Genomic DNA, 20,798 nt, shown 5'->3' on the forward strand with positions numbered 1-20,798 from the left:
AAGATAAATCACGTCCATGACTTGTTTCAAGACTTGTGGTTGCATCCACTTATTCCAATTTCAGCTTTCCCCATTTCACAGTGTATGTTTCCCTCTACTCGGTTATCCAATTATTCGTGACTAGATGAGATTAGGGGCTGCCTCCCACGGTGGGCTTTCATCTTATTCATGACTGTGCCATCATTTTTTGTTGAGATGGGATCTCACTCTGTTGCCCAGGCTAGAGTGCAGTAGTGCGATCACAGCTCACTGCAGCCTCAACCTCCCCAGGCTCAGGTGAGCCTCTCACCTCAGCCTCCTGAGTAGCTGAGACTACAGGCACGTGCCATCACGCCCAGCTAATTTTTTGTGTGTGTTTTTTGTGGAGATGGGGTTTCACCGTGTTGCCCAGGCTAGAATGTGCCTTTCATTTTTGAAACCACATCCATGGCTGCCTAAGTGGTTTACAGGTCTTTTGTCTTTAAAGCTGTTGCCATAGTAAACAACATTTTTTTTTTTTTTTTTTTTTGAGATGGAGTCCCGCTCTGTCGCCCAGGCTGGAGTGCAGTGGCGCCATCTCGGCTCACTGCAAGCTCCACCTCCCGGGTTCACGCCATTCTCCTGCCTCAGCTTCCCGAGTAGCTGGGACTACAGGCGCCCACCACCACGCCCGGCTAATTTTTTGTAAACAACATCTTTGGAAAGAGATTTTGGTTTGTTGAATAATCTTCAGGATGGACTACTGAGTCAAAGGATTAAATATGTGGACGATATTTGGTGGATATTGTCTTGTGTCCTTCTAAAGGGCTTGTGCCCCTTACTAAGCATGGGACTTGAGGGATCATACCTTGGGCTGTGGGAAGGCAGGACCTTATCCCAGAATTTTATTTTATTTTTATTTATTTTTATTTTTTGAGACAGGGTTCACTCTGTTTTCCAGGCTGGAGTGCAGTGGTGCGATCTCGGCTCACTGCAACCTCTGCCTCCCAGGTTCAAGCGATTTTCCTGCTTCAGCCTCCCAAGTAGCTGGGACTACAGGCACGTGCCACCATGCCTGGCTAATTTTTGTATTTTTAGTAGAGACGAGATTTCACCATGTTGGCCAGGCTGGTCTCGAACTCCTGACCTCAAGTGATCTGCCCACCTCGGCCTCCCTTAGTGCTGGGATTACAGCCATTAGCCATGGCACCTGGCCCTTATCCCAGAATTTTAAAAGCTATAATTGGGAGCAGGGAAAAAATACGAAAGAAGTAATGGATCATCTTTGAGAGTTTTTTCTTCTTCTCTTCCTGGAAGATGTCTTTAAAAATTAAGTTTCTTTTTCCTTCCATTGGAAGAGTAATATGGACACATTACAATTTACGAAAAGACCTGGCATGGTGGCTCATGCCTATAATCCCAGAACTTTGGGAGGCTGAGGCAGGAGAATTGCTTGAGCCTAGGAGTTCAAGACCAGCCTGGGCAACATGACAAAACCCTGTCTCTACAGAAAATGAAAAATAAAAAAATTAGCCAGGGCCAAGCGTGGTGGCTCACGTCTCTTTATCAGCATTTTGGGAGGCGGAGGTGGGTAGGTCCCCTGAGGTCAGGAGTTTGAGATCAGCCTGGCCAACATGGTGAATCCCCATCTCTACTGAAAATACAAAAAATTAGCCAGGCGTGGTGGTGGATGCCTGTAATCCCAGCTACTCGGGAGGCTGAGGCAGAAGAATTGCTTGAACCTGGGAGGTGGAGGTTGCAGTGAACTGAGATCTGGGCCACTGCATTCCAGCCTGGGCAACAAGAGCAAAACTCCGTCTCAAAAAAAAAAATTAGCCTGTGTGGTGGCATGTCCCTGTGATCCTAGCTACTCAGGAGGCTGAGGCAGGAGGATCACTTGAGCCTGGGAGTCTGAGGCTGCAGTGAGCCATGATCCACCACTGCACTCCAACCTGGGTGACAGAGTGAAACCCCGTCTGTAAAATAAATAAACAAACAAAAACAAACACAAATAAAAAATAAATAAAATTTAGGAAAAGAAGAAGTAGAAAAAGGAAAAAAATTACCTCTGACCCAGCCATATGAGAAAACCACAGGAATACTTTGGCTATTGCCTGTTTTCCTCTCTATGTACAGTGTTGTTTTTTTGTGATAATTCTGATTGTGACCTTTCATATCTTTTTTTTCCGAGTTAACGTTATAATATCTTATTCATGTTATTAACTTTGTATAGATACCATTGTATTTTATTTTGCTTGAGAAGGGTCTCACTTTGTTGCCCAGGCTGGAATGCAGTGGCATAATCCTAGCTCCCTGCAGCCTTGACATCCTGGGCCCAAGAGATCTTCCCATCTTAGCCTGCTGAGTAGCTGGGACTACAGGCATGCACCACCACACCTGGCTAATTTTATTTTTTATTTTTATTTTTTGTAGCAGTAGGACCTTGCCATGTTGCCCAAGCTATAGATAGTATTTTAGTTTTTTATTTTTATACTTTTTTTCTTTTTTGAGACAGGGTCTTCCTCTGTCATCTAGGCTGTAGTGCAGTGGCATGATCACAGCTCACGGCAGCCTCAACCTCCTGGGCTCAAATGATTCCCCCACCTCAGCCTCCTGAGTAGCTGGGACAACAGGTGCATGCCACCATAACCAGCTAATTTTTTATTTTTTATAGAGATGGAGTCTTATTATGTTGCCCAGGCTGGCCGTGAACTCCTGTACTCAAGTGATCCTCCCACCTCAGCCTCCCAAAGTACTGGGATTACAGGAGTGAGCCACTGCACCTGACCTAGATGTCATTTTAAATCAGTCTTATTTTTCCACTTACAGAGCTGTGCATGTGGGTTATTAAAATTCAGACAGTGCAGAGGCATAGCATACACATCTCGATTTGGTCCCAATTCTTCATATTTGTATTTATCCCAGGGGCCAGATAGTAAATATTTTAGCAGTTGCTGGCTGACTCTGTTATCTATCGCGATGATTCAGTCCCGCCACCATAGGACAGGAGCAGCCCTGGGTGATATGTAAATGAAGGGGCGTGGCTTTGTGGGGTTAACCAGGTGGCAGGTGGATTTGGCCAGGAAAAGGGTGGTTTGCTAACCCCTGGTCTATGTTTATTGATATGTTTATTAGGGGTTTTTTTGGTTTGTTTTTTAGTGGAAATAGGCTTGACTCACACCTGCTCCTCTATATCTTGGGGTTTTCCCCTCACTTAATGACACACCTTGGACCCCTCCAGGCCGGCACATAGAGCTGCTTGACAGTCCCTAGACTGTCACAGCTTGGCACCATCCCACTGTTTGACAGACCATAGTTACCTGTTGCCCTTGGTAGCAACACTGGGAACTTTCCTCCTTTCCCATCTTCTTTGTGACTCAGTGGTGAACACCTTTCAACTGCTTGTTGCTGTGGGAGGGCTGGAGGCCCGTCACCCCAGGGCACACACTCCATGGAGAATTCTCTTTGGGCCCCCTTGCTGTGTTAAATATTTCTGAGTTCGTTGCCAACATTTAAAAATCAGGGTTGCCAAGCGTGGTGGCTCACACCTGTAATCCCAGCACTTTGGGAGGCCGAGGCGGGCGGATCATCTGAGGTCAGGAGTTTGAGACCAGCCTGGCCAGCGTAGCGAAACCCCATCTCTACTAAGAAAAAATACAAAAAATTTAGCCAGGCATGGTGGTTCATGCCTATAATCCCAGCTACTCAGGAGGCTGAGGCAAGAGAATCACTTGAACCTGGGAAGCGGAGGTTGCAGTGAGCCAAGATTGCACCACTGCAGTCCAACCTGGGCGACAGAGTGGGACTCCATCTCAAAAATAAAATAAATAGGTGAAGAACTCCAGGACAGTTAGTTAGCTGGGCTGCACGAAGGTCATGGCTCCTCATCTCTGGAGTGACCTAGGGTGGTCCTGCGCTCTGGGAGGGGAGCCTGTAGGACGTGGTGCCAGCCCCAGATCCCAGCACCTCCCAGGTGCCCCCACAGAAGGGCAGCAGTGGAGAAGCCTGTCCACCCATGGTCAGCACCCGGGGGGCTGCAGAGAGTGCAGATCTTGGGGTCTGCCTCTGCCCTCTGGGAGGTTTGGACCCCCCAGGCTGGAGGCCAGCTCTCTACCCTCCCTCAGCCTCCCACCTCCCAGTGGCTGCCTTGGGTGGAGGGGCTGACCGGTGACTGTCCCCCCAGCTGCTGTGGCACCGCGCCCAGTATGAGCCGCTCTTCCACATGCTCAGTGGCCCCGAGGCCTATGTGTTCACCTGCATCAACCAGACAGCGGAGCAGCAGGAGCTGGAGGACGAGCAACGGCGTCTGTGTGACGTGCAGCCCTTCCTGCCCGTTCTGCGCCTGGTGGCCCGCGAGGGCGACCGCGTGAAGAAGCTCATCAACTCACAGATCAGCCTCCTCATCGGCAAAGGTAGCTCTGCTGAGTGGGCCGTGTGGCCGGGCTGGCCCTGCCTGCCCCACCCGCTGACCCAGCCCTCCTCACCCCGCAGGCCTCCACGAGTTTGACTCCTTGTGCGACCCAGAAGTGAACGACTTTCGCGCCAAGATGTGCCAATTCTGCGAGGAGGCGGCCGCTCGCCGGCAGCAGCTGGGCTGGGAGGCCTGGCTGCAGTACAGTTTCCCCCTGCAGCTGGAGCCCTCAGCTCGAACCTGGGGGCCTGGCACCCTGCGGCTCCCGAACCGGGCCCTTCTGGTCAACGTTAAGTTTGAGGGCAGCGAGGTGAGCCCGTGCGTGGCCTGCGGCATCCAGGCTGCTCTGTCCATGGGGAGCACTTCCTCTGTGAAACTCCTCAGTCACCCACAAGCCCCCCTCCCCCAGTGGCATCAGATGGTGTTTGCCAGGTGTCTGTGCATGTGTGGGGCTCAGCTGAACGTCCCCCGAGGCAAGCTCAACGTGGCAGGATAACCAAGTGGCGTGGGGCGTTGGGCATCAGTTTGTTCGTTCTTTGAACAAATATTTCCCAGTTTCATCTGTGAACTCCCCAGACCCTGCCTTTGGGGGCAAATAGGCAACCCTGCTCTGTGCCCCAGAACCCCGCGGGGTCTTGAGGGCAGAGGACTGACCTCCCTCCTCCCCACAGGAGAGCTTCACCTTCCAGGTGTCTACCAAGGACGTGCCGCTGGCGCTGATGGCCTGTGCCCTGCGGAAGAAGGCCACGGTGTTCCGGCAGCCGCTGGTGGAGCAGCCGGAGGACTACACGCTGCAGGTGAACGGCAGGCATGAGTACCTGTATGGCAGCTACCCACTCTGCCAGTTCCAGGTGAGGCCGCTGAGGCCCTCTGCACACTGGGCTCCCGCCGCCCTGGATGGGGCCTGGGTGGGAGTCGGGGAGCTGACATTTGGGCGCATCTTGAGCCTGCTGAGCCAGGCCTTTCGGTCACCGCCAGAGCATCCCCTGGCAGGGCTGGCCCTCTCTGAGAGCACAAGGAGGGGCTCCGTCTTGGGAGGTGGAGGTGGGGCAGGAAAAACCAGCAGGAAGCCCTCCCCTCCCGCAAGGCCTAGGACAGGCAGTGAGCAGCTTGGGGGGTCCTGGGAATCCTGGTGTCCAGGGAGTGGTTGGGGCCGCCCCTCCGGCCGCTCACCCTGCACCCCGTCTCAGTACATCTGCAGCTGCCTGCACAGTGGGCTGACCCCTCACCTGACCATGGTCCATTCCTCCTCCATCCTCGCCATGCGGGATGAGCAGAGCAACCCTGCCCCCCAGGTCCAGAAACCGCGTGCCAAACCACCTCCCATTCCTGGGAAGAAGGTGAGATGGCGTCTTCCGCCTCCCCTCTGAGCCACCCCTTCTTTCCACCTGGCGTCCAACTCCACGTGCTACTGGCCATGGGTTCAGGGGCCCTTGGTATGGAGAGTTGGGGCTTTGAGCTGGGGAAGCCAATACAGCTGACCAACGCCCTGGGCTGGGGGCCTGTGGGACCGCCGTGGGTGGGGGGCAGCCCTATGCCTGGCTCACCAGCTGCCCTTCTCCTCTGCAGAGCTCAGGGGTGTTGGGGCCCCCTGGGGAGCCCACATGGCAGGTTTTCTGGTAAAGGATAGCATTGTGGACAGGCCCAAACCTGGCCGCAAACCTGTGACCCTCTCACCCGCCCCCGAGTGGTCACGGGCCTCACCATAGGCCAGGGAAGACAAGCTGTGCTTGGAGCCGTGTTAACAGCCCTGCTGTCCTGGCCCCCAGCCTTCCTCTGTGTCCCTGTGGTCCCTGGAGCAGCCGTTCTGCATCGAGCTCATCCAGGGCAGCAAAGTGAACGCCGACGAGCGGATGAAGGTGGGGCCTCTGGGATAGGTGGGAGAGACACTGTTTTTTTTGCACAAACAAGGTGGCTGTATCCTGGAGGGGCAGCAGAGGAAGGAGGGGGATCACATGAAAGCCACCTGACCACATTACCCGGCATCCCTGCCTGGGGCGCTGTGAGCGGCTTGAAAACAGGAAGTGGGGAGGGGGGTGGGCCAGCCAGCCCTGGAGGCCGATTCGTAGAAACTTGGGCCAAGCCGCGTTCTGGGTATTTGGCTTTGGTGGAGGTTATGGGGCCAGGTTCAGCCCAGGGATCCGGGACCACAGAGCTGGGGGAGGGACCGGGCATGGAAGAGGGGCTGGGTCCAGCTGGGCTGGGGGCTGTGGCGCCCCCTGGAGGCATCAGGGCAGTGCCTGCAGCCTGTGAGGGCTGCACCTGCCTCAACCTCTGGGGGCTGAGCCCACCTCCCTGTTGTCTCTTCACACTTTCACACGCTCCATCACAACAGCCTGCAGACGTGAGTTTTATTGTCCTGTTTGCTGGACAGGATACCTGAGTCCTCAGAGGTTGGCTGTCCTGCCTGGAGCGTGTTTCACTGGGGAAATCGTATAAGCAGGGCAGGTCTGGGTTCCACTGGCAGGAATCGAGGGGGATTGGATCAGAGGGACTTCCGGGGTGGTGTTGTCAGGTGGAATTGGAAGGGGCCGGACATCAGGTGGCAGGAAAAGTCCTTCCCCGCCCACATGGGCTCATAGGAATCTGAGAAGTGCGGGGAGCCCTAGGATGTCAGAGCAAGGGTCCCTGGAGTTCCTGATCCCTGATGGGGAAACTGAGGCCTGGAGTGGGGAATGGATATGCCCCCAAGGTCCCCAGAGTTGGGGTAGCTGAGACGGGGCACCCATGCACAGCCTGTGGTGCTCTCCCTCACCCCAGGGCCGCTCGTGCCCCTCAGACCTTCCCTGTGCTGCGCCACCTTCCTTCGTGTGGGAAGTAAGAGTTCAGACCCACCTGAGGACATTGAAGGGGGAGACTGACACCTCCTTAAGGGGGAGGGGAGAGGGGCTGGGCCTCTGCCTCCTCACCGATCATCCCGGCACCTTCTACAGCTGGTGGTGCAGGCTGGGCTTTTCCACGGCAACGAGATGCTGTGCAAGACGGTGTCCAGCTCGGAGGTGAGTGTGTGCTCGGAGCCCGTGTGGAAGCAGCGGCTGGAGTTCGACATCAACATCTGTGACCTGCCCCGCATGGCCCGTCTCTGCTTTGCGCTGTACGCCGTGATCGAGAAAGCCAAGAAGGCTCGCTCCACCAAGAAGAAGTCCAAGAAGGCGGTGGGTCCCAGGGCCGGCTGGGAGGGGTGCAGGCCCCGGAGAGCCAGTGCAGCCCCTTGCTGGGCCACTCACCACTCTCCTCTCGGCAAGCACGCAGCCTGGAGACGGGGGTCCTGGGATTGCTTGTGGACCCCAGCCTCCTCGCCCACCCCAGTCTGGCCACCAGCCCTGCTCAAGGGACACTCTGGGCTCCTGGGGTCCTGTGCATGCGGCCTCAGAATATCTGGCCTGGGCTGTGGTCCTGCAGGAACCTGCAGGTAGTGCCCTGGGATGGAAGGACAAGCACAGTGTCATCCCTGGAGCAGAAAAGCCTGAGTCAGCGGCTGGCTGGGAGGTGTAGTGGCTGGATGCTGAGTCACGGTCCCAGGATATGACTCCCCTCGGAGCTGACTCACTCCGAGCTGAGCTGGGCTGGCCTCCGGGGCTGTGCCGTCTGTTTGGGGATTTCTTAAGAAGCCAGGAGGGCCAGGCGTGGTGGCTCACACCTGTAATCCCAGCACTTTGGGAGGCCAAGGTGGTTGGCTCACAAGGTCAGGAGTTTGAGACCAGCCTGGCCAATATGGTGAAACCACGTCTCTACTAAAAATACAAAAAAATTAGCCGGGTGTGGAGGCGCATGCCTGTAATCTCAGCTACTCGGGAGGCTGAGGCAGGAGAATTGCTTGAACCCAGGAGGCAGAGGTTGCAATGAGCCGAAATCACGCCACTGCACTCCAGCCTGGGCGACAGAGCAACACTCCGTCTCAAAAAAAAGCCTGAGTAGGGATGAGGTGGGAACAGGAGGGCGCAGCAGGTGTCAGCTGGCTTCACCACTGGAGCCCTCAGAGGAAAGAGAAAAAGCAGCTCCTCTCCTTCCCCAAGCAGATTCTCCCAGGGGTCTGGTTGGGAGACCTTAGCTGGGCTCTGGGTGTTCTCAGGCGGGGTGCCTGGGGGAGGGCAGGGAAGCTGGGTCTGGAGGCCCCTGAGTGGCTGTCCTCACCTGCCCTGTTCTTCTGCAGGACTGCCCCATTGCCTGGGCCAACCTCATGCTGTTTGACTACAAGGACCAGCTTAAGACCGGGGAACGCTGCCTCTACATGTGGCCCTCCGTCCCAGGTCGGCCCAGGCCCGGGAGGGAGAGGCGTTGGGAGTGTAAGGGTCCCAGAGATGCTGGTCACCCCTCTACAACTTCATCTGCCCCTGTGTTCAGATGAGAAGGGCGAGCTGCTGAACCCCACGGGTACTGTGCGCAGTAACCCCAACACGGATAGCGCCGCCGCCCTGCTCATCTGCCTGCCCGAGGTGGCCCCGCACCCCGTGTACTATCCCGCCCTGGAGAAGGTCAGTGGGGGCCCCGCCGCGTGAGGCTGAGGGGCTGACGCGGAGCTCTCCTGGCCCTGCTCCTAGAGCTCTTCAGAGGGTGCTCCCTGGCCACGTTGGGGCTGGGCTACCAGGCCTATCTGGGGCTTTCCCAGGGGCCATTTTGCCTGCAGGGACGCTGCACAGTCTGATGACATTTTCGGTTGTCACAGCTGCTGGGAGGGATGCTCTTGGCATGTGGTGGGTGGAGGCCAGAGCTGCTGTGGATGTGCCTCCATGCACAGGACAGCACCCCCTCAAGGATGATCGGGGTGGCAATGCCCTGCCTGGGGGTCCTGCCCGGGCTGGTCCAGTCCCCCAGGGACGCTGAGTGCAGCTGTTTGTTGCAGATCTTGGAGCTGGGGCGGCACAGCGAGTGTGTGCATGTCACTGAGGAGGAGGTGAGCGGGGTGGGGGTGTGGGGTGGGGGGCACAGAGCCGGCGTGGAGCCAGAGCCCTCACCCCTGCCCACACCCCTCAGCAGCTGCAGCTGCGGGAAATTCTGGAGCGGCGGGGGTCTGGAGAGCTGTATGAGCACGAGAAGGACCTGGTGTGGAAGCTGCGGCATGAAGTCCAGGAGCACTTCCCGGAGGCGCTAGCCCGGCTGCTGCTGGTCACCAAGTGGAACAAGCATGAGGATGTGGCCCAGGTGGGTGGAGAGGCGCACCTGAGGGCGGAGCTGGGGGCAGACCACAGCCTCTGACTACCCACCACCCTGACCCCGGCCAACCCCCACCCTCACCCTGGCCAACCCTCAACCTGACCCTGGCCACCCACCACCTGACCTTGGCCGGCCATCACCCTGACCCTGACCACCTCCACCCTGACCCCGGCCGCCCCCAAGCCTGACCTCAGCTCCCCCCAGATGCTCTACCTGCTGTGCTCCTGGCCGGAGCTGCCCGTCCTGAGCGCCCTGGAGCTGCTAGACTTCAGCTTCCCTGATTGCCACGTAGGCTCCTTCGCCATCAAGTCGCTGCGGAAACTGACGTGAGTCCCAGCTGGGCGCGCCCCACTTCTCCAGAGGGCAGCTGTGTCCTGGCTGCCAGGACGTGGGCTCTGGGTGGGGCCTGAGCCTTCCCGTGGGCTTGCTCTCTCCTGCCTGGCCTCCCTCTGGCTGCCGAGGGAGCTCCTTCCTGTCCTGAGTCGGGGAGCTCCCAGCCCCAGCGCCTTCCTTCCCTGCAGGGACGATGAGCTGTTCCAGTACCTGCTGCAGCTGGTGCAGGTGCTCAAGTACGAGTCCTACCTGGACTGCGAGCTGACCAAATTCCTGCTGGACCGGGCCCTGGCCAACCGCAAGATCGGCCACTTCCTTTTCTGGCACCTCCGGTAGCGGGACTTGCCCCAGCCGTTCTGTGGGAATCCCAGCCCCTGAGTCTCCCTAGAAGGCCACGGGGGACGTTTCCAGCAGGCCTGGGTGTCCTGGCCTCGCTAGTTCCTGCTGGGCGGGAGGGGCTGTGTGGTTCTGCCTGGTGCGGCTCAGCCCTCCTTTCCCCTTCCAGCTCCGAGATGCACGTGCCGTCCGTGGCCCTGCGCTTCGGCCTCATCCTGGAGGCCTACTGCAGGGGCAGCACCCACCACATGAAGGTGCTGATGAAGCAGGTGAGGCTTAGGGTCCTGGGGGGTGGGCAGGAGGCAGCCCTGATCGTCTGAGAATCCCCAGGGCTGGGCGGAGGCTGGGACCTGCCCACTGCCGCCCTCCCATCTCCCCACCAGGGGGAAGCACTGAGCAAACTGAAGGCTCTGAATGACTTCGTCAAGCTGAGCTCTCAGAAGACCCCTAAGCCCCAGACCAAGGAGCTGATGCACTTGTGCATGCGTCAGGAGGCCTACCTAGAGGCCCTCTCCCACTTGCAGTCCCCACTCGACCCCAGCACCCTGCTGGCTGAAGTCTGGTGAGCCCAAGCCCCGCCACGAGGGCTCCTCCCACCCCTGGGAGGCCGGCAGAGGAGCCCCCGCTGACTGCCCGCTCTCTGGCCCGGCAGCGTGGAGCAGTGCACCTTCATGGACTCCAAGATGAAGCCCCTGTGGATCATGTACAGCAATGAGGAGGCAGGCAGCGGCGGCAGCGTGGGCATCATCTTCAAGAATGGGGATGGTGAGGGCCTGGCCTCCCCACACCCCACCTGTACTGCCCTGGGGGGTCCTGGGGTACTCCTAGAGTGGGAATGGAGAAGACAGAATTCTGAGACTTAAGGGCTTGGGTGTAGCTGGAAGCAGAGAACCTACTAGAAACTCACGCTTCTCCTCCCACCGGCCGGCGGCACAGACCTCCGGCAGGACATGCTGACCCTGCAGATGATCCAGCTCATGGACGTCCTGTGGAAGCAGGAGGGGCTGGACCTGAGGTGAGGGCCCCCACCCCACATCGTCCCTTGGTGTCTGTGCCCGGCCTGGGAGTCTGTGCCTCTGGGAGGGGTCCTTGTCAAAGGTGGCATGACTATCTCAGCTGGGGAAAGGGCTGTCCTAGGAAGAGCCAGGAGCGGTTTAACTCTAGGCCAGGAGGCGACGGGCAGCAGGATGCGTGAAGGCTGCTCCTGGGGCTTAGCGTGTACCCTGCTCTGTTGCTTTAGTTGCCCGGGTGCCCCTGGCTCCCCCAGCCCATCTTGGGAAGCAGTGGCATCTTCTCCCAAGTCCCCTGCCCAGTTCTCTTCCAAGCAGATGTGAGCTCAGCCGTGGTGCTGTCTGCACCTCAGATGCTGGTGCCGGCATCTCCAAGGAGCCAGCATCTCTCACCTGCTTTTTAGCAATGTGGGCAGCAGCATCTTCTGTGGCTTTTTGGGGCACCATGAGTTTCTGGGGCTCAAGCGGCCTCAGGGACAGCCCTTGATCATGCCATTTGCCCGTCCCTCTTCCCACTTGCCTAGGATGACCCCCTACGGCTGCCTCCCCACCGGGGACCGCACAGGTCTCATCGAGGTGGTACTCCGCTCCGACACCATCGCCAACATCCAACTTAACAAGAGCAACATGGCAGCCACAGCCGCCTTCAACAAGGACGCCCTGCTCAACTGGCTGAAGTCCAAGAACCCGGGGTGGGTTTCAGGCCCAGGGATAGGTACCCTCTCCTTTCCAAGAGGTGTGGAGTGGGAGGGCCTAGCCTGTCAGAGCAAAGGAGCGGGGAGGGGCCTCAGACCATCTCTGTGGCTACTTGGCTCAGTTGAAGACCAGCCTGTGTCTGGGTTGGGGTGAGGTGGGTCTCTCTTCCCCAAGTATCGGTGTCTCTTGCTATGCAACACCATCCAAAGTGCAGGGCTTTAAAAAATAGCCATTTACGATTGGCTCACAAATCTGCAGCTGGGGCTGGGTTCAGCCGGGTGGCTCTTCTGCTGGTTCCGCATAATCACTCGTGCAGCTGTTCTCATCTGGTGCCTTAACTGGGCCAGCGGGGTCTGAGATAACCTGTCTCATTCCTGGGGCCTTGGTGCCAGCTGTCTGTGATGCCTCTCTGCATGTGGCCTCCTCATTTAGCAGCCTCACCTTCCTTCCATGGCTGTGTATTGAGGGTGTGGGGTTCAAGATCTGCAGGTGTCTTCATGCCTTGGTTCTGGAATAGCGTCTGCAAGCAATGTCCAGCATTGTGTCCTCCATGTTCTGTTGGTCAAAGCAAGTCACAGGGCCAGATTCAAGGGGAGAGGGAGTAATAACCCACCTCTTGATAGGAGGAGCTGCAAAATGGTATGGCCATGCTTTTCAATCTTCCCCACCCAGGGAGGCCCTGGATCGAGCCATTGAGGAGTTCACCCTCTCCTGTGCTGGCTACTGTGTGGCCACATACGTGCTGGGCATCGGCGATCGGCACAGCGACAACATCATGATCCGAGAGAGTGGGCAGGTACGGGGCCTGGTGCTGGCGGCTGCTGTGGGGACTTGGCTTCTGGCCCCTCTGCCCAGCACACAGCTCTGTGGCAGGGGCTCCCCAGCCCTGTTGGCTTCCTGTCTCCCCTGGATTCTCTCCTCTCTGACACCTTCTTAATCCTCCCCCTCCTCTCCCCTCCCCTCAGCTGTTCCACATTGATTTTGGCCACTTTCTGGGGAATTTCAAGACCAAGTTTGGAATCAACCGCGAGCGTGTCCCATTCATCCTCACCTATGACTTTGTCCATGTGATTCAGCAGGGGAAGACTAATAATAGTGAGAAATTTGAACGGTGAGAGTGCCTGAGCCCCACCAGATGCCCCTCAGTGTGGGGCCCCAGGGAATGGGGCAGAGGTTCCCAGGCAGGGTGCAGGATGGGGCTCAGCTCTCAGCCCCACACCTGGCCCCTCACCCCAGCTGTTGGGTTTGGAACATGCCCCTGCTCTGCCCTGCAGTGCCCCTTTTGGGCAATGTGGGCAGGTTTGTGGGTCATGTAGCAGGAGGCTGGCTGGGGCACGGGGGTCAGTTAGAAGAACTGGAGGCCTTGTGTCCACCCATTTCCAGGGCAAGGGCAGGTGCCCTCGGGGAAGGGGCTGGTTGGATGCAGAGCGGCCCTCTGGCCTGTGGCTGTGAGGTCCCAGAGCCTCACCTCCTCTGCCCCCCACCTGCAGCTTCCGGGGCTACTGTGAAAGGGCCTACACCATCCTGCGGCGCCACGGGCTTCTCTTCCTCCACCTCTTTGCCCTGATGCGGGCGGCAGGCCTTCCTGAGCTCAGCTGCTCCAAAGACATCCAGTATCTCAAGGTATGTGCCAGGCAGGAGACGGCTGTCACCAATGGCCTTCCAAGGCCTGCCCCCGAGTAGTGTGACCTAGGAGGGCCCTGAGTGCAGTAGGCCCCAAAGGGCACTGAGCTGTGCGTGCCTCATGCCATCCCAGGACTCAGCAGTGAGGTTGGTGGGTGGTGGAGGGGAAAGTGGCTGGACCAGAGTTGAGCCGCCTGGGCATGGTTCCACTCAGTGGCAGATGTGTAGTGACCTCTCCGGGTTGGGGCACTGTGCTCAGGGGCTGCGGGGCTTTCAGGTGTCCACTAGGGGGCTGCATGAGATCTGGCTCCCTCTGCCTTCCAAAAGATATTTTTCGGCTAGGCGCAGTGGCTCACGCCTGTAATCCCAGCACTTTGGGAGGCCGAGGTGGGCGGATCACCTGAGGTCAGGAGTTCGAAACCAGCCTGACCAACATGGAGAAACCCCGTTTCTACTAAAAATACAAAATTAGCCAGGCATGGTGGTGCATGCCTGTAATCCCAGCTACTTTCGGGAGGCTGAGGCAGGAGAATCACTTGAACCCAGGAGACAGAAGTTGCAGTGAGCCGAGATTGCGCCATGGCACTCCAGCCTGGGCAGCAAGAGCAAAACTCGGTCTCAAAAAAAATAAAAATAAATTTAAAGATATTTTTCCAGGCCAGGTGTGGTGGCTCATGCCTGTAATCCCAGCACTTTGGGAGGCCGAGGTGGGCAGGTCACGAGGTCAGGAGTTCGAGATCAGCCTGACCAACATGGTGAAACCCTGTCTCTACTAAAAATATAAAAATTAGCCAGGTGTAGTGGCGTGCACCTGTAATCCCAGCTACCCAGGAGGCTCAGGCAGAAGAATCACTTGAACCTGGGAGGCGGAGGTTGCAGTGAGCTGAGATCATGCCACTGCACTCTAGCCTGGGCAACAAAAGCAAAACTCCATCTCAAAAAATAATAATAAAATAAACATAAATACAAGATATTTTTCCAGGCTGGGCATGGTGGCTCACGCCTGTAATCCCAGCACTTTGGGAGGCTGAGGCAGGTGGATCACCTGAGGTCAGGAGTTCTAGACCAGCCTGGCCAACATGGTAAAACCCCATCTCTACCTAAAATACAAAAAATTAGCCAGGCATGGTGGCACGTGGCTATAATCCCAGCTACTCATGAGGCTGAGGCAGAAGAATCACTTGAACACGAGAGACTGAGGCTGCAGTAAGCCTAGATCGCGCCACTGCACTCCAGCTCGGGTGACAGAGCAAAGACTCTGTCTCAAAAAGAAAAAATTGGCCAGGCGCAGTGGCTCACACCTGTAATCCCAGCACTTTAGGAGGCCGAGGCGGGTGAATCACGAGGTCAGGAGATGGAGACCATCCTGGCTAACACGGTGAAACCCCGTCTCTACTAAAAAATACAAAAAATTAGCCGGGCATGGTGGTGGCTGCCTGTAGTCCCAGCTACTTGGGAGGCAGAGGCAGGAGAATGGCGCGAACCTGGGAGGCAGAGGTTGCAGTGAGCCAAGATCATGCCCCTGCACTCCAGCCTGGGCGGCAGAGACTGTCTCAAAAAAAAAAAAAAATATATATATATATATATATACACACACACACACACACACATATATGTGTGTGTATATATATATATATATATACATATTTTTTTTCCTTCATGTGTCCTCTCTGTGTGAGAAGATGGGGTGGGGCGGTGAGGCTGCTGGGGCCACACATGCTTGCAAGACCTTCCCTCTGGTGCCCAGTCCCTGCAGAAGGAAGCTGCTCCCACGCTCTCCCAGAGCCACTTCTCCAGTGGGGGAGGCGAGGTCACCTGGGAACTGGGGGCTCTGGGGCCAAGACGTCTTTGGCACCTTCATTTGAGGGTAGGAGCAGAATAGAGAGCTTTTCCTGAGATGTCGGGGGCTCTCTACTAACCCCTTCATGCAGTGACTGAAGTCCCCAGAGAGGGCCGCATCCCAGAGCAAGGTCCAGGCCCCCTTAACGTGGACCCCGCTGTAATCTGTTTGCAGGACTCCCTGGCACTGGGGAAAACAGAGGAGGAGGCGCTGAAGCACTTCCGAGTGAAGTTTAACGAAGCCCTCCGTGAGAGCTGGAAAACCAAAGTGAACTGGCTGGCCCACAACGTGTCCAAAGACAACAGGCAGTAGCGGCTCCTCCCAGCCCTGGGCCCGAGAGGAGGCAGCTGCGGGTCGTGGGGACCAGGCACATTGGTGGTCCTAAAGGGGCTGAAGAGCCTGAACTGCACCTAATGGGAAAGAACCTACACGGCTGCCTTTTGTTTACACTGGTAATTTATTTATGACTTGAAATGTTTAAGGAGTTAAACAGCCATAAACGGAAACGCCTCCTTTGTGCAGCGGCGGTGCTGGGCCCCTCGAGGCTGCACCTGGCTCTCAGCTGAGGATTGTCACCCCAAGTCTTCCAGCTGGTGGATCTGGGCCCAGCAAAGACTGTTCTCCTCCGGAGGGAACCTTCTTCCCAGGTCTCCCGCCAGACTGCCTGGGTCCTGGCGCCTGGCGGTCACCTGGTGCCTACTGTCCGACAGGATGCCTCGATCCTCGTGCGACCCACCGTGTGTCCTCCCTAGACTGAGTTCTGGCAGCTCCCCGAGGCAGCCAGGGTACCCTCTAGATTCAGGGATGCTTGCTCTCCACTTTTCAAGTGGGTCTTGGGTACGAGAATTCCCTCACCTTTCTCTACGGTAAAGTGATTTTGTTTGCAGGTAAGAAAATAATAGATGACTCACCGCACCTCTACAGCTGGGGAAATCAGGCCCAGCCCCATAAAGGAGAATCCATGCTGGTCCTCAGGGCGTGTTATAAAGAGATCTGGGCCTCATGTAGCTCACCCCGCTCACGCGTGAAGGCGAAAGCGGGTCAGAGGCAAATACTCTGCCATTATCTCAGATTTTTTTTTTTTTTTTTGAGATGTGGTCTCGCTCTGTTGCCCAGGCTGGAGTGCAGTGGTGCAATCTTGGCTCACTATAACCTCCACCTCCCGGGTTCAAGTGATTCTTCTGCCTCAGCTTCCTGAGTAGCTGGGATTACAGGTATGCACCACCGTACCCAGCTAATTTTTGTATTTTTAGTAGAGACGGGGTTTCACCATGTTGGCCGGGCTGGTCTCGAACTCCTGACCTCAGGTGATCCAACCGCCTCAGCCTTCCAAAGTGCTGGGATTATAGGCATGAGCCACCGCACCCAGCCCACTCTGCCATTGTCTAAGCCACCTCTGAAAGCAGGTTTTAACAAAAGGATGAGGCCGGAACTCTTCCAGAACCATCATCACCTTTGGGAACCTGCTGTGAGAGTGCTGAGGTACCAGAAGTGTGAGAACGAGGGGGCGTGCTGGGATCTTTCTAAGTTTGAAATGGTGCAGGCTTAGTCTTAAGCCTCCAAAGGCCTGGATTTGAGCAGCTTTAGAAATGCAGGTTCCAGGGCTTCTCCCAGCCTGCAGAAGCCAACTCTGCAGATGGGGCTAGGACTGTGGGCTTTTAGCAGCCCACAGGTGATCCCAACATTATCAGCCATGGACTCAGGACCTGCCCGGTGATGCTGTTGATCTCTCAAAGGTCTTCCAAAACTCAACAGAGCCAGAAGTAGCCGCCCGCTCAGCGGCTCAGGTGCCAGCTCTGTTCTGATCCACCAGGGGTTCGTCAGTAGTCATTGCCACCCGCGGGGCACCTCCACGGCCACACGCCTGTTCCCAGCAAGTGCTGAAACTTACTAGACCGTCTGCCTGTTTCGAAATGGGGAAAGCCGTGCGTGCGCGTGTTATTTATTTAAGTGCGCCTGTGTGCACGGGCGTGGGAGCACACTTCGTACAGCCGCAGCGTTTCTGGTTTGGGTGTACAGTCTTGTGTGCCTGGCGAGAAGAATATTTTCTATTTTTTTAAGTCATTTACATGTTTCTGTCTGGGGAAGGCAAGTTAAGTATCTATCACTAATGTGGGTTGAGACCAGCACTCTGTGAAACCTTGAAATGAGAAGTAAAGGGAGATGAAAAGAAAGAAAAAGCCTTTTTATGTTCTTATGTTCTCGGCTCAGAAACAAGGAAGTGCAGGTTTAAAACCAAAACAGGAGAGAAGACAAACCCCGCTCCGGCTGGAGTTAGTTAGAACCAGAACTTTATTGTAGCGGATACACTTTCTGACCTATCATCAGTATACACATCTGCGAAGGGAAACCGCGCGGCGACAGCGTGAGGACATCCCCTGGGCGTGAGTGTCTGTCCGCTGTCTAAACGGAGCAGCTACAGGGATGGGACATGGAGGAAGGCCACACATGGCACAGCCACCAGTGTCCTCAGAACTGGCAGTCAGGGTCACAGAACAGTATTCAAAATGATTGCCCACCCGTTTTAGAAGTCTAAAATTTTACATGTAACTAAGAGCAAAGTGCTATGTGGGTTTTAGACCATGACTGCTCTCCTTCTACCCTACCACCAAGCAAAGCAGCAGGGCTCCTGGAGGGGAGGAATTTCAACCCCCCTGATGGCAGGGGGGGCTCTGGGGAGGAGAGAGGAGAGAACAGGCTGTTGTTTTGGAAAATTCCAGCACTTTGACTTCGGGCCACGGGTCTCTGCTGGACGTTCTGAGTATGGATCGCTCAAGCCTCCTGCCGTCTCCGAAGGGAGTGGTCAGCCGGTCTGCAGGACACCTGTCAGTTTCTCCTTTTACCAGCAGGAAAACGTACATCTAAGCATAAACCACAAGGCTGCACACGGTGAGACCAGGCCACTGCCCAGGGAGCTGCTGTCGGAGGAGGAGTGTGGAAAAGGGGCCGGGGACCCCACACCCCACACCCCATTAGGAACAGGTAGAATCCCAAAGGCAAGGCCCGGCTACTTGTAGCTACCAAAGAGCGGTCCCTGATCCAGTCTCTTGAGCAGCACAGCTAAAGGCCCGTGGCCCCTGACTCCCGGCCACACTCAGACCTGAGCAGGGCCTGGGGCAGGGCTGGGCGGGGCAAGCCTCTCCCTCTGGGGTCTGGGGAGGGAGAGCCCGACGGGAAGAGCCCGTGCTCAGAGCTCTTAACTTCACTTTACATTCCAGTCCCGGGTTACACTAGCACAAAGGACACAAGGAATCCGATTTATTTACAAAATATTAAAAAGTCAGTTAATCATCTACACAGTACCCCCCATCCTGCCATTATTTATACATGCACTAGTTTGGAAAAAATAAAAACTTTTTTTAAAAAAAGAAAAAAATGATTACCGGGTGAGAGTGAGCATGTTTTACCCTTTGTCAACGAGTCCAGCTGGCATGGCTTTTCTGGAGTGCGAGGGGCCAGCGTCCTCTCCCCAGGGGGAGACTCCAGACACAAATGCGGGGCCTGAGGCGCTGCGAGGCCCCTGTGCGAGCTGGATGGCGGCCAGAGAGGACGTGTCAGCTCCTCGTGGGACTGAGGAGAGCGACCAGGCAGAGGGCGGGCGGGGAGCCTAGGGTCCTACACACCAAGCACGGCGACGATCGTGGCGGGGAGGGGTCTGCACACCTACTGGCCGAAATGACTTTGTACATCGTGGACCCTTGGGACTGGGTGAACGGATGGCAGCAGAGTCTTTGAAAGCAGAAACCGAGGTGGCCGGGGGCGCGGGTCAGTAGCTGAGGGTGGAGTCATCCCACTCCAGCTGCTGCTGCCGGGTTGCGTTCTGGGGGTCGCCCTGCTCCCCCTCCTCCTCCTCGCTGCTCTCTGACTCTGCGCTGGTGATGTCATCTTCTTCCTCGCCGTCCTCACTCTCCTCTTCCTCCTCCTCTTCCTCCTCCTCCTCACTGCTGTGCTGGTCCTCGTAGGTCTGGCAAGGAGAAGTGACGGCCACGTGAGTCTGGCCCTGCCCACAGCCCCGTCACCCAGCATTCTCCTCTCGACAGCCACAGAGGAAGAAGAACTCGCCCCAGCGTCTCCCTCCCCAGCGTCACAGCAGCCAGGATGGCACCGGAAGTTAGAAGTGAAGGGAAAACAAAGCTCCAGTCAGCACCCACGGAGTCACCCACATACAAAGCAGCTGGGGACAGCACTTCGGCTGCCCCACCAGAGAACTCTCTCAGGAGTACCATGACCGAAGAGCTCCAAGCCCTGGCACGGCTCATCTCTACACTTACTAGGCAGAATGGCCTCAAATAAGGCTGCTCTCAGCCTCGGTTTACCCATGAAGACACCTAAGCCCCAGGCTCGCTGAGCAGATGACACGATGGCAAGCACGTGAGCCCGAAGGAACTGCGCCGTTCAGGCTTCTCGGAGGCCCCAGCCTGTGCTGCGTCTCAGTCCTGGAGGTCGCCTGCCCACTCCTACCTCCATGGGGTTGACGGTGATGGTCAGGGCAGAGTCGTCCCAGTCCATCTCGTTCTCCTTCCCGGCGTCCTGATCCCGCATGGTCCGCTGATGTGCGGCCCGGATCCGAAACACCCCCAGGATAATCATGAACACCAGGAAGCTGACGCACACCACAATCACAACGGTCGCAGTGCTGGGGACGACTGCGGGAGAATGAGGGGGCGGGACGTGAGTGAGGTCACTCAGCCCAGAGGGCCACTGTGCCCTTGACCTCCTCGGCTGTGGCCAGTCAAAACGGGCTGGACAGCATGCTTCATCTGAACCCACAGGCCAGGAGGAAATACCAGGAAAAGCTCGGCACAGGCCTCCAATCTGGCTCAGCCACATCCTGCTCTATGGCCGCGGGTGACATCATCTGCCCTCTTTGAGGGCTTTAGTTTCCTTGTGTGACAGGGAATAATTGGAACAGGGAATGACCGGTGGTCATGCTGAGCAGGAGGCTGTGCCCACGGTGGGGTGGGGGCAGGGCGGACGGCATGGAGCATCTCCGCTCGGTCTCCCTCCCCTTGTCCTACCTGCAAACGGGTGGGGGTTGGCCAGGTTGTGGCCTGACAGGTCAACAAAGGAGCGGTGTTCCGGGTGCACGAACTGTGGCTGGGCAGCCATGTGGTTGGCGTGTTCCATGGGGTTGGCCGTGTGGATTACATTCACCTACAGCAGAGAAAGAGAAAGGATCACTGGAGACAGGCATCCTGAGCCTGTCCAAGAGGTGACAGTGGAGTCCCGCAGCTGGCATGACCAGTGCCACTTAGAGTGGCTCCTGGACCACAGCTAGGGGCAAACGGAGCTATGGGAAAAGGACAGAAAAAAAAAAAATCAAGAGTAAGCACTTAAAATACAAAAACAAAAAAAGAAAAAGAAACAAAAACCAACCAAACAAAAAAGAATAATAAGCACTTAGAAACTGCTGTAACAATCTAATATTCTCACACAT

At 56.6% G+C, this 20,798-nt stretch overlaps 2 protein-coding genes across 13 annotated transcripts in view; one reads left to right on the forward strand and one right to left on the reverse strand.

Annotated features, from left to right (window-relative positions):
* The window catches only part of PIK3CD (phosphatidylinositol-4,5-bisphosphate 3-kinase catalytic subunit delta), an 80,125-nt gene extending 62,513 nt beyond the window's left edge, over nt 1-17,612 (forward strand). For 7 of the 10 annotated variants that reach the window (XM_032758834.2, XM_032758837.2, XM_032758835.2 and 4 more), the window contains 21 exons: nt 4,142-4,370; nt 4,450-4,679; nt 5,041-5,220; nt 5,560-5,709; nt 6,139-6,228; nt 7,303-7,524; nt 8,523-8,619; nt 8,714-8,844; nt 9,213-9,263; nt 9,344-9,511; nt 9,728-9,849; nt 10,045-10,188; nt 10,362-10,461; nt 10,576-10,754; nt 10,845-10,957; nt 11,129-11,207; nt 11,727-11,894; nt 12,571-12,694; nt 12,864-13,009; nt 13,389-13,521; nt 15,536-17,612. In XM_032758834.2, coding sequence (XP_032614725.1) covers nt 4,142-4,370; nt 4,450-4,679; nt 5,041-5,220; nt 5,560-5,709; nt 6,139-6,228; nt 7,303-7,524; nt 8,523-8,619; nt 8,714-8,844; nt 9,213-9,263; nt 9,344-9,511; nt 9,728-9,849; nt 10,045-10,188; nt 10,362-10,461; nt 10,576-10,754; nt 10,845-10,957; nt 11,129-11,207; nt 11,727-11,894; nt 12,571-12,694; nt 12,864-13,009; nt 13,389-13,521; nt 15,536-15,673 — 2,994 coding nt within the window. In that variant the 3' untranslated portion in view covers nt 15,674-17,612. The remainder of the gene's footprint in view (nt 1-4,141; nt 4,371-4,449; nt 4,680-5,040; nt 5,221-5,559; nt 5,710-6,138; nt 6,229-7,302; nt 7,525-8,522; nt 8,620-8,713; nt 8,845-9,212; nt 9,264-9,343; nt 9,512-9,727; nt 9,850-10,044; nt 10,189-10,361; nt 10,462-10,575; nt 10,755-10,844; nt 10,958-11,128; nt 11,208-11,726; nt 11,895-12,570; nt 12,695-12,863; nt 13,010-13,388; nt 13,522-15,535) is intronic. The other 3 variants (XM_032758839.2, XM_032758840.2, XM_032758841.2) reach the window with 2 other exon arrangements.
* Nucleotides 17,613-17,630: 18 nt separating this feature from the next.
* CLSTN1 (calsyntenin 1) overlaps nt 17,631-20,798 on the reverse strand; it is a 91,879-nt gene continuing 88,711 nt past the window's right edge. For all 3 annotated transcript variants that reach the window (XM_032758847.2, XM_032758848.2, XM_032758845.2), the window contains 3 exons: nt 20,380-20,515; nt 19,823-20,007; nt 17,631-19,325 (listed from right to left, as the gene is read on the reverse strand). In XM_032758847.2, coding sequence (XP_032614738.1) covers nt 19,128-19,325; nt 19,823-20,007; nt 20,380-20,515 — 519 coding nt within the window. In that variant the 3' untranslated portion in view covers nt 17,631-19,127. The remainder of the gene's footprint in view (nt 19,326-19,822; nt 20,008-20,379; nt 20,516-20,798) is intronic.

The sequence above is a fragment of the Hylobates moloch genome, unplaced genomic scaffold (assembly GCF_009828535.3).
Source record: "Hylobates moloch isolate HMO894 unplaced genomic scaffold, HMol_V3 SCAFFOLD_9, whole genome shotgun sequence".
Lineage (NCBI taxonomy): Eukaryota > Metazoa > Chordata > Mammalia > Primates > Hylobatidae > Hylobates > Hylobates moloch.